General features: G+C 39.0%; 2 protein-coding genes across 4 annotated transcripts in view; one reads left to right on the forward strand and one right to left on the reverse strand.

The window, feature by feature from the left end:
* wdr26a (WD repeat domain 26a) overlaps positions 1-8,392 on the forward strand; it is a 41,923-nt gene extending 33,531 nt beyond the window's left edge. Inside the window, exons 12-14 of one of the 3 annotated variants that reach the window (XM_057324901.1) lie at positions 5,339-5,468; positions 5,544-5,738; positions 5,995-8,392. In XM_057324901.1, the coding sequence (XP_057180884.1) occupies positions 5,339-5,468; positions 5,544-5,738; positions 5,995-5,999 (330 nt within the window). In that variant the 3' untranslated portion in view covers positions 6,000-8,392. The remainder of the gene's footprint in view (positions 1-5,338; positions 5,469-5,543; positions 5,739-5,994) is intronic. The other 2 variants (XM_057324899.1, XM_057324900.1) reach the window with 2 other exon arrangements.
* A 682-nt stretch (positions 8,393-9,074) lies between these two features.
* Positions 9,075-12,098, reverse strand: cnih4 (cornichon family AMPA receptor auxiliary protein 4). The gene is made up of 5 exons (XM_057325801.1): positions 11,988-12,098; positions 11,542-11,610; positions 11,137-11,249; positions 10,908-11,048; positions 9,075-10,572 (listed from the first exon to the last, which is right to left on the reverse strand). The coding sequence occupies exons 1-5, from the start codon at positions 12,054-12,056 to the stop codon at positions 10,545-10,547; spliced, it is 420 nt and encodes a 139-aa protein (XP_057181784.1). The 5' UTR covers positions 12,057-12,098; the 3' UTR covers positions 9,075-10,544.
* Positions 12,099-12,126: the final 28 nt, after the last annotated feature.

Consider the following 12,126-nt stretch of genomic DNA (forward strand, 5'->3'; position numbering starts at 1 on the left):
AAACTTTGCTACAATGTAAAGTACAATGTAAAGTGTTTGTACAGCTTGTATAACAGTGTAAATTTACTGTTCCCTCAAAATAACTCAACACACAGCCATTAATGTCTAAACCGCTGGCAACAAAAGTGAGTACACCCCTAAGTGAAAATGTCCAAATTGGGCCCAATTAGCCATTTTCCCTCCCCGGTGTCATGTGATTCGTTAGTGTTACAAGGTCTCAGGTGTGAATGGGGAGCAGGTGTGTTAAATTTGGTGTTATCGCTCTCACTCTCTCATACTGGTCACTGGAAGTTCGACATGGCACCTCATGGCAAAGAACTCTGAGAATCTGAAAAAAAGAATTGTTGCTCTACATAAAGATGGCCTAGGCTATAAGAAGATTGCCAAGACCCTGAAACTGAGCTGCAGCACGGTGGCCAAGACCATACAGCGGTTTAACAGGACAGGTTCCACTCAGAACAGGCCTCGCCATGGTCGACCAAAGAAGTTGAGTGCACGTGCTCAGCGTCATATCCAGAGGTTGTCTTTGGGAAATAGATGTATGAGTGCTGCCAGCAATGATGCAGAGGTTGAAGGGGTGGGAGGTCAGCCTGTCAGTGCTCCGACCATACGCCGCACACTGCATCAAATTGGTCTGCATGGCTGTCATCCCAGAAGGAAGCCTCTTCTAAAGATGATGCACAAGAAAGCCTGCAAACAGTTTGCTGAAGACAAGCAGACTAAGGACATGGATTACTGGAACCATGTCCTGTTGTCTGATGAGACCAAGATAGAGCTGTGATATACGTGATATATATCACGTGGTTTATGCACAGCTTGTGAGTGAAGTACGATAAAATGCTGCTGCACCCGAAAGCCAGAGGGCGCTCTCATGCAGAAACTCCAAATACGGACTGCAGAAGAAGACCATAACACACGTAGTTCTTGGAAATGCCTAAGGACATGTTTTTTGGGAAGCACTGGGGAGTTTTTTTCGGGAGCACTGGGGAGCTACAGTTCATTGAGGGAACCATGAATGACAACATGTACTGTGACATACTGAAGCAGAGCATGATCCCCTCCCTTCGGAGACTGTGCCGTAGGGCAGTATTCCAACATGATAACGGCCCCAAAAGAAGCTGATGGTAAAGGTGATGGACTGGCCAATCATGTCTTCAGACCTAAACCCTATTGAGCATCTGAGGGGCAGGAAGGTGGAGGAGAGCAAGGTCTCTAACATCCACCAGCTCCGTGATGTCGTCATGGAGGAGTGGAAGAGGACTCCAGTGGCAACCTGTGAAGCTCTGGTGAACTCCATGCCCAAGAGGGTTAAAGCAGTGCTGGAAAATAATGGTTGCACACAAAATGTTGACACTTTTGGCCCAATTTGGACATTTTCACTTAGGGGTGTACTCACTTTTGTTGCCAGCGGTTTAGACATTAATGGCTGTGTGTTGAGTTATTTTGAGGGGACAGCAAATTTACACTGTTATGGCGTCTTTACACAGGCTAGTTAAGGCGTCTCTGTGGCGGATTAAATTTCTGTGTAAAGACGCAATGCCGCACGAAAGCCGATCTAAAATATGCCGCCTCTGACCCTCCTCAGACCCTAGTATCAAAGGCGACTCTGATGCGGCTCAGGTTTAGTGTAAATGTAAATGCATTAAAGCCGCTCTAAACTACGTCATTGTCATGTCAGCAGAAAGTGAGAGAGTGAAGATGAAGCCCAAAACACACAGCCACATTTGTTTTAGGCTAATAATAACAACACAGGTTTTTTTAAATAATTCAAAAGATTTTTAGTTTCATTTCTTCATAAAATTATTAGAGTATTAAGTATAGAGAATTAAGAGTATTTTTGTTTACTCAGGCAGGCTGTGGCACAGTTTGAATGCAGGATGTAAATTTTGAGACCGTTTTCAGCCATTAAAATAGTTTAGATTAGTTTTTAATGGCAAATTACATTTATTTCATTTAGTTTCTTTTTAAAGTTAATTTAGAAAAATGTTTGGAGTATGTTTGTTTGTGACTCAGGCCCGGCATGCAGATTCTTTTATTTGAACTCATGACATTGTTTAAATTCTTCCTTAAGCTCATCTCCTTCATGGAAAAAAACTTCCGGTACGTGTGACATGATCACATGCAGACATGTTTTACTGAGTGTCTCAAACTACTTCAAATATTAGGTTTGTCGGACATTATGCAGTGTCGCAGAGTTATTTGAAAAGCTCTCGTGTTACTTAAGCAGATGGGTCACACGCATGAAGTCGAACACATAATAAATCACAAACTTAACATTGTGTTGTGATGAGAGAGTGTGTGCTTTTCTTACCGTTTACCTCAAAACAGTCGCATCATAATAATTGAAGTGTGCTTCAGTCCAGATCGTAAAGTGAGGACAGTAGCGCTTGTGCACAGATGCCCGGCCCTAGGAGCGTAAATTATTTGGTTCTTGTCGGGCTAGGATTGAAATTCAGGATTTTGTCGTTATATTTCCAGACGCATCTCAGTGAGGACAATATTTCATACACGAAAACGATCTGGTAACATTTGCTGTAACATCGGAACTGTTCATTTACCTGGTCGACAGTGACTTTGTGGCTCTTTGAAACAACTGTTGCCGTCTTTCAATATGCTGTGAGGTGCCCGAGAGTGTTTGTTAGCTAGGAAAATCATTTAAAATGTTGCATTTATAGCCTATTATTGCTTTTATCCTAAAGTATGCATTGTTATTATTAGTGTCAGTATATATATATTTTGAGTTTATATTGTTTAATTTAAGATATTATTTTATCAGCATATTGTTAGAACTGTGCTTTTATGGTTATGTTCAGCATTATTTCGCATTATTTTAATTCCTGTGTAAATGCATTTATGCCGCTTTAGAGCCGCATTAACGCTCTGTGTAAACGCTCATTTTCGTGGTTTTAAGACACTTCAGATTTGGTTTCTGTGCCGCCTTTGCTGTGTAAAGACGACATTATACAAGCTGTACACTCACTACTATATATTGTAGCAAAGTGTCATTTTTTCAGTGTTGTCACATGAAAAGATATAATAAAATATTTACAAAAATGTGAGGGGTGTACTCACTTCTGTGAGATACTGTATACTGTACACAGGATTGGACAGTGTCTCAGAACATGGCTCTTGTATATTTTTCATCTTTGTCAATGGAAATAGTTTATAAAGTTAAAGCAGCCAAGTTTGCTGGCACAATTGCGAGAATTGTAAGAACAACATTTGTGATTGAAGTTCTCAGAGCTCTCACCTTTCTGCCTAAAGCTATAGTCATTTGGTTCCAACTCCAGGTTTTCTGTTACCTGCATTTGGCTCAAAAAAGCTTAGAATAATGATTTAAAATGTACGTAAGCTGTTGGGTATGATTTCGTTGAAAATGTCAGTTTGAAGTCATTTGACTTGAAATGAATACATAAAGATACCTGCAATTTCATGTTTTAAACCGAGGTGGTGATAAAGAGGCGGAAGGTATAGATTCCAGCTTTAAAGGTATACTTCAGGCAAGAAACCCTCAAGGCATCCTGACTGAATATGACTTTCTTCTTGAAGAATAATGCAGCCGGAGTTATAATACCCTGTATTATTTTTATTCCAAGCTGTAGAATGGGAGCGAATGGGGGCAATTTTTTGAAGCTCCAAAAAGTGCGTCCATTGATCAAAGAACTGCTCGACATGGCCCCATGGTCTGAACAAAGGTCTTCTGAAGCGAATCGATGCGTTTGAGAATTATCCATATAGACCCCTTTACGGCCGACGTCACGCTTATGTCATAGCATTAGCTGGAGGCAAAACAAAGGGAAAACTGGAGGCGGACAATACAAACCATCACAGATTCGGCTACATAAGGAGTTTAAAATATCATCTTGTTGTTTTGTTTAGTGCCACAATCGACAGAATACATTCTCCAATTTGATGTTTTAGCACATACCTGCTGCCATTGCCAAACAAAAACACTGACGACAGCTGTAGTTAAACACAATAAAACGAGCGGACTGAACTGCTTGCGTTTCACTTCATAACACTTAAGATTAAAAAACTACTGTCTTTTGTTGGTGTATGATTTGGGTATGTGTCTAAAAATATCTCACGTATGCCCAAATCAGAAACTGGGGAACAATGTTATTTTTCATGTAGCTTTAACTTTTGAACGCATAGGGTATGCAAGCTAATTTTGTTAGTTATACAACTTGCTGTTAACTATCGGCCACAAACTAAACATAAAGGAAACTGTTTGTCATCTCTTCTTTAGTTGTCACGAGTGCATTAGTATGAAGGGAGAGGGGACAGTGAAAAGGCTCATGTTACGTGACAGGTTTGTGTTCAAGTAAATGCATTTGCTAACGTTTTCCACTGTTAGTACGCGCAGGCATCTATAGATGTATAAGCTCTCAGTTTATCTTTACTATACACGCTTGGTTTCTCTGTCTGGTAGGTGTAGTTGTAGATATCAGGCCACTTAACTGGAGGTAATCCTGTCAGTTCGTCTCTGGATCCATTGAGCGAGCGTGTACAGGTCAGCCAGGTTCCTTGCATTAAAGTTGACTTTACATGTTAAAATTTAATCAGATTTTTTTCTAGTCATTGTCAAAACCCAAGCAAACAAAACGTGCTACCTAGCATTAGTAATGCGGTCAGGGGGATCTTTCTGCCTCCACCTAAGCTCCGCCCAAATAAATAATGTTTACTAACAGTAAAGGCGTCTATTGACAGCGATATTAACGTTAATGTCTAACTTCCGTTATCCCTCGGCTGCGCGTGAACCAGAGTCTTATTTTTCCGGCAAATGATGCAGGCACGTCTCTTCTGTGCAGGAGCTTTCATCAGAAAAACAATCCTCTGTTTCACGCGCAGCAGAGGGATAACGGAAGCTAGACATCAACGCTAATAGCGCTGTCAATATGGATATTTCTCTTAAACAAACGCATCGATTCACTTCAGAAGACCTTTGTTAAGACCATGGAGCCGTGTCGAGCAGTTATTTGAACGATGGATGCACTTTTTGGAGCTTCAAAAAATTGACCACCATTCACTCCCATTCTATCGCTTGGAAGTAAAATGATTCGTGGTATTATAACTCCGACTGCATTATTCTTCAAGAAGAAAGTCATATTCAATCAGGATTCCTTGATGGTGAGTAAAACATGGGGAAATTTTGTTTCTTGCATGAAGGCTTCCCTTTAATAACAAAATGCTATATTTCAGTAAACTCAGTAAAAAAAATCACTATAGCCAGATATAAGCTTGCAGTCAGTATTAATGTAATAAAATAAACAAGTTTTATTGTTTTACTTACTAACACATAATGTTCATGGGTATTTCTTACGTCTGGCATGTTTAGGGAGTTCATCTGTGGGACCTCCAGGATCGCGTGTTAGTCAGGAAGTATCAAGGTGTGACTCAGGGCTTCTATACCATCCACTCCTGCTTTGGCGGATATAACGAAGACTTCATTGCGAGCGGTAGTGAAGGTAAGTGTGCGTAGATCTCGTTATAAATGACAGATGATGATGATGAGGGTTTTCTTACATGTGTGATGTCTACAGACCACAAAGTTTACATCTGGCACAAACGTAGCGAGCTTCCCATAGCCGAGCTGACGGGTCACACTCGCACGGTGAACTGCGTGACCTGGAACCCTGCGCTCCCGGGCCTGATGGCCAGCGCTTCAGATGACGGCACTGTAAGAGTCTGGGGTCCTGCCCCTTTTCTGGACTCTCAGGAGACAGAAGTGCTAAATGGTATGAGCCTATCCATTTAAATTATAAATTGACTTAAGTCTCGATGCCATTACATTGTGTTACATTAAATACCTTTTCAGAGAAGTATATTTTAGACCCATTATAGAGGATGTTTAAACAAAAAAAATGTTTTTTCTTTTTTTAAACAAATTATGTATTTGTGTGGATTATGCAGTAATCGACAGTCACACTAGATTCTACACTGAAGTTGTGTAAGAAATTGATAATCAATTAGTAATAGACTCTATGCACACAGGGTGATGACATGCGTCCGCTAAAATCTCAGCCAGCTAAGCCACTTCCGCTCTCATAGGGCTGAGTAATTTGTCACCAAGTGATAAAGATATGTTTACAAAAAAACGTTCACGCACTACAGCTCAGCATCAGTGAGTGCCTCTGTAATCAAGCCTCAAGTAAGTGCAAAAGTTTACTTTGTGTTTTATAATATTTGTACGGATAGCCTGAAGCCTTTCCCCTTTTTGGGTATCGATGTATGATGTAGTGTTTGAATAATTTGACTCTCGTCATTGACCGTAATCCTAGGTGCATCTTGAGTGAAAATGTCATTGTTCCCTATGGACGCTACGTGCACTGGATGTAACTGGGCGGACTGAGACAAAATGCAGAAGCAATCGTGCATAGAGTCTATTAGTCAACCTTTATTGATGAAATGTGTGCAAATACTTAATTTTGTTTTAAAACGTATGACAGCACAACCGTAATAATGAAATATAATTGGTTAAGTGTATTTGCTATTTGTTTTGTTGATTAAATGGGAGCAATCTAGTTTTGTTGCGTCGCAATGTGTTTCTAGCATTTCTATCTTAGACTGGGATATCCGAATTAGGGAATGGGATATTTGGGTAAAATTCTCTACCTCTTCTCTCAAGTAGAATGCAATAGCATGGACAGTTGATGTTGACCCTGGAGCAGATGTCCACTTTGGAAAATTTACAGTGGGACACACTATAGACTTTCTGAATGAAGAATGATGAAAATAAAGTAAACGCAACAGCAGATGGATGTTTTTTCTGGCGGTTTCACATCCCCCACCCTCAGCGGGGCGGCAGCTTTAGTAGTGAGAGATGCCATTTCACTCGAATAAAATGAAGCTGGCTGCTGCCCTTCACCATCTGACTTCAGACCCGCGTGGCACCGCGAATTGGTCACGCCTCACCGAGGACACGCCCACCTCGGTCTAAGCTTTCTACACTGCATCCTGAGTGGACGACTGCCTCCTGAACCCACACGCACACAAACAAACGCCATTCAAATTATTTATTGCGGCTTTAATTTATTAATGTGAACGAATCAAGGCCTCAGGCCCGCTTTTTGTTCTGTACAATATTCACTCAATGAGCAGACAAAAAAAGTTATTCTGGCATGTGTGAACTCCAATCATGTCCGGCCATAAAATTTGAGCGGAACAGTGATGTGGTCTCAAAAGACATCCACATTGACGGAGGTGAACAAATCATATCTTATATTTTTCAGCATGAACTTGTGCGCCCTTTTAGCCACCTCTGTGATAATGTATGCTTGAACATATCTTCACCCGCAGAGATATACGATATTGTTTTCGTTTTCCTCCACAAATTTTAAACGACTGAATTTACAGCCATTTTTTAACAGCTAGATATCATTCTTTCGTTTAGATTAGAAGAACCCAGACGTGACCCCAGCTGCAGTTTTTTTTCCCTCTGTCATTGATTACGGTACTGTATTCTATTACTCTGTAATGTTTATGGTCATTTTGAGAGGGGAGAGATTTGCTAGAGGTGATGAATTATTCTTCTTTATACTTGAGATGAGCTGACATAGTCGTCGCAATGGAATTTTGGTAACAGGGTTGAAAACTAACCCACAAGAGAGTCCGAGCCATGTCTGAGTCAATGGAGGCCTGCTTAGACTTACAGCATGCTATGCATTCTGCTTACAACAAACAAATGAGCTAATCTCATGTTCTAGATTAACACCACATGTAAATAAAGGCCTTCCGTGTGCATACTTTGCTATTGTAAGTGGCTAATAGGTGTTTCTAAGGTCATTTTTGCAGTGAATGTATAGGCTCCTACTCTTGGAGAGATGCTTGGGAATTAAGAATCGAAAGTTTTGGATCATGTTAAATGTGTTGTTACGATAAGTACAGTATGCCAGCACGTGGAATGGACTACCAAATATGTTTGGTCTATTTTCGATTATGTTCGTTCCCCTGCCATTCCACCGCGATTGTATTCCCCTATTTGGTCCTCAGTGGTCTCGTTCCCTTTTTTCACATTATCGCATTCATTTCTTGACATTTTTATGTTTTTTTTATTGTTTTTGGATATGTATATGAATACTCATCGCTTATGTTTTTCATAGTTTTATTCGCTTTTATTTTGAGTTGATTTATAATTTGTTTCGCTCCTTTATCGCTTTTCCTTATGATCGTATATAAAAGATGTCTTGGCAAGTGGCCTCTTAACAGCTTTTTCTATTTGTGAATTTCTTATACTTTCGAACCTTATTACGCATTACTACACGCATGTGTACCATATAATAATTGAGGTATTCAGAGTGTTGTAGGCTTTCAATCGAGCGAAAGAAACTTTACCTTCTTTGATTTTCTCATGTAATGACTTTTCTTCACACACACATATATATATATATATATATATATATATATATATATATGTAATGAAGAAACTATAGATATATAAATGGATATATACATGTGTGTGTACTTTTTGCCATGTATCCTCCATACAATGTTAACCGTTTCTCACCTGCATCAGGTAAGCTCCTCTGTTCAGGTTACTCGTACCCCGACCAGCCAAACCTGTTCCCTTACTAAGGAGTGACGCACACAAGTGAAAACAAAAAATAGAAAGCAGGTGCATGCAGAAACACGCCCTCACACATGCGCGAGTCAACCATGAAGATATCACAGAATTGTGGTGTTGTACGTTCTGGTTTATGCAACTTAACTTTTCTTTATCTTATGAATATTTGTGTTTTATTTGATGTCTTAGTTTGACTTTCTTGTGCTACGAGGGCAAACGCTATGAGCCAGTGGGGTAACAGTAGCGCCTTGGGTGGAGTTCTGGGCAACGACTAAGTTTATTGCAGTCAGGTTCTGAGAGATCTGTTTTGCATTTCAGTGTGTTATTATTCTAAGTGATTGTACTATTATGTAATGTTATGTAGGAGAGGTGTTATGTATACATTCAATAAAGCATTCAGGGTTTTAAACTGTTCAACGTGGTCACTTGCATACTGGATTTACATTCTGTCTGTTTTTCATAGCAATGGCTCGAAAGTATAACTTTAGAAAATGTAACATTAATTCTTTAATATTTTTTATTTAAGAAACCCCATATGCAAATATGCAAAAAAAAGACAATCTTACAGTACATGCTTACAAACCATACTCTTTCGGTTCAAGGTACTATAATGAAAGACACAATGCAACACTCATTGAGATGTGCCATTGAACAGCACTATTCAACAGATGGCCAAATGCACAACACTGTTTGATAAAATACAATAAGATGTAAAATTATGTGACACCGTTTAGCTAGACCCATCACCAGGGCTGTGTAGTGTTGGTTTTTCAAGGGAATGGAGTGCTTATATACTGTAAAACCAGCGGTTACCACACACCCATGTCTGTTACCCAGCATTAATAAACCTTGAACATTTTTTTACAGAAATTGGTGGAAAGAAATTAAACCTTGCTAAAAGAAAACAAGCATTTTATAAGCATTTTGAGTATTTTCATCACAATGATGATCTCATTCTCTTATTACTATAATGTGTATTATGTGTATTACCATCATGAAGTTATAGAGTTTTAATATGACAAAAAATCTATTCATAAATATGCTTTGTTTTCTTTAAGCAAAATGTTATTTTACATTTTTAATCACTTTTGATGAAATATTTTTTGACAGGTTTTGTTTTTTTACCCATTTACAGGTTTTTTTATTTTTAGGCCAACAGACCAAAAATATATAAACAAAAAGGGTTATATCTAAAATCGTAAAACAAGGAAAGCATCTAAAGGTTTTTTTAATTAAAGTATGGTAACATAACAGCTAATCTGATACCCCATCTTAATTTGATAATGATCAAACTGCAAAACTAAAAACATACAGGCAATATCCAGTGATTGATTTGTTTCCCCAAAACCACATGCAGGTGGATGTCATCTCACAAAACCTGTCAAGAACGGGTCATATTTCATCCCAAAACCATAAGAACAAAATGTAAACTATATTTTATATCTTCATTAAAATAAAGCCCATTTTTTTGCATTGTGACATTATTTATAACAAAAGAATTACAAAAAAACTGGGTACATTACAGGAAGAACTTGTGGAAAACTGCTTAAATATTATCACAATGCAACACTCCTAATGGATTTAAAAATATGCTTTATTTTATTTGTGTAAAATAGAATTTCTTGTAGCTGTCTTTGTTTTGGGGCTGAAGTGTGACCTGAAACCGTAATTTGCCGAGCAGAAGGTCCAAGGGTCTAGTGGTATTGTCCTGATGCTTCAGCCCTGGTAAGCAGTGCAAGATCATTCAAGTCCAACTCACACATAAAACACGTTACATGGTCAAAAAACACCATATGAAATATGTTTCACAGTTCATCCAGGGGTTTGACGTCACCAGGCTTGGGTTGTAGTTTTCTGTAATGTAATAAGTGATATGATGTCTTCAGGAGAGATGGGGTTGTTGTTCTGATTAGAGCATTGTTCACAAAACATAAAGGCCAGTTTATGATTTGGCAGGTTGTGTTGGGAAGACTGCTGCAGGTCAATCGTTGATCAGTGCCAGGATCATGCTGCAAAATACACCGGTGATTACAGATTAAACCTCACTTACCGAAGGATAAATGAAGAGGTTAGCCAAATATTTATGATGTAACTGATCAGCCGTCTCCCTCACACTATTCAAATACATCTGAAAATGCATATTTTCAATGAACATTGGACTTTCTCCCTTCTCAGTGGTATTTCTATAATAATTGTTGAAACGTTGTATTCTAGAACTTATTATTACTGCCTCCTAGCTGAGAGGATTTTAGCCAGAATAAGTTGCAGTCTGGACCGACTGGCTGGCTATGCGAGACTGGCATAATTTATTTTGATGCAAATCAGGAGAGTCGGAGTCTATTACCTGTACAGGTAAATGAAGAAGCAGAGAAGGTGGAAGCCCAGTTTGATCATGGCTTCCTTCATGTGGGACTTCAGCTGACCTCTGTTGTGAATCTCTGTCGGATCATAGACTCCCATGTTTCCCATCGGAACCTTCGTGTATCTGGTCACAGGAAAAAATAACCGTTAGTCATTAGGTTATTCTTCAGGTTTCTGTATATTTTCTATAGGGCATGTTTCAGACTGATTACCTGTAAATATTCCATGCTGCCACAGGCAGGTTGAGAATGAACACAAACCAGTGCATGGAAACCAGCATTAACACAGTCGCCAGAGCCTGGCCTATTATCTCCGGTATAATCCACTGAACAGAAACGAGTCACAGGTATTAAAATTAAATAGCAAACCAAAGACATCTATAAGTAAGACTTTAAAACCAACTACCCCAAGTGGATTTGGCTATAATAGGTGATACTGTGCGCTTTACAAAATACAGTTGATTATCTCTTTCATATTCTTTCAATGTTTCTTGGTAATTGAAAACCAACCTCAATCTCAGATTTGTGGTCTCAGTCTTATGGACCCCACTTGACTAAGCAGGGCTCATTGTTGTATAATGTACACTGCGCATGAAATGTATTATTAAAGTCACTCACTTTGTTTAACTTTGAGCAGCAGGCTCGAGCATTTATGTAGTCACATTCCAGATCAGATAAAGTGATGATCTGGGTAATGAAGTTAAGAAAAGTGCACAGACATAAAATCAATAATAACGATCAATAACAAATATTGACATTGACCTGTCAAGTTGTTATTAAAGATATGATATGTATCTGTCATGTCTTAGCTGATACAGGAAATGAAAGCTGAATCCAAATTAAATTGCACCATAATGGTAAAGCCAAAGCGAGTCGTTAAAGGCATGAAAATACACTATATACAGATAAATCATCATACTGTACATCAAGTACAACAAAACCAGGACCTGCCCTCAGTCTCAATCTGTAGTATAGCACTGCTGAGATAAACACAACAAGAAATCACCGCTAATTACTGATAATGGGTAAATGGCAAACGAAATCTTATGTGAAGTCAAGGATACGAAGTAAACGGAGAGAAATATCAAAGCGCAGCAGTCAACAAGGGATAAAATGAACACGGCTGCCTCCATTTCTCACTTCCCGTTACAACACTTCAGCCGCCGCTTCCGGCCTTTGATTTCTTCTTTTGGGAAGAAGCGC

The sequence above is a fragment of the Triplophysa rosa genome, linkage group LG25 (genome assembly GCF_024868665.1).
Source record: "Triplophysa rosa linkage group LG25, Trosa_1v2, whole genome shotgun sequence".
NCBI classification, from domain to species: Eukaryota; Metazoa; Chordata; class Actinopteri; order Cypriniformes; family Nemacheilidae; genus Triplophysa; species Triplophysa rosa.

Excerpts from the sequence above, each read along its gene's own strand:
- cnih4 (XM_057325801.1), bottom strand. The coding sequence starts at position 12,056 with ATGGAGGCAGCCGTGTTCATTTTATCCCTTGTTGACTGCTGCGCTTTG. Across the intron at positions 11,250-11,541 it reads GCTGCTCAAAGTTAAACAAA|TGGATTATACCGGAGATAAT; the intron begins GTGAGTGACTTT and ends GTTTCTGTTCAG. Across the intron at positions 11,049-11,136 it reads GCAGCATGGAATATTTACAG|ATACACGAAGGTTCCGATGG; the intron begins GTAATCAGTCTG and ends TCCTGTGACCAG.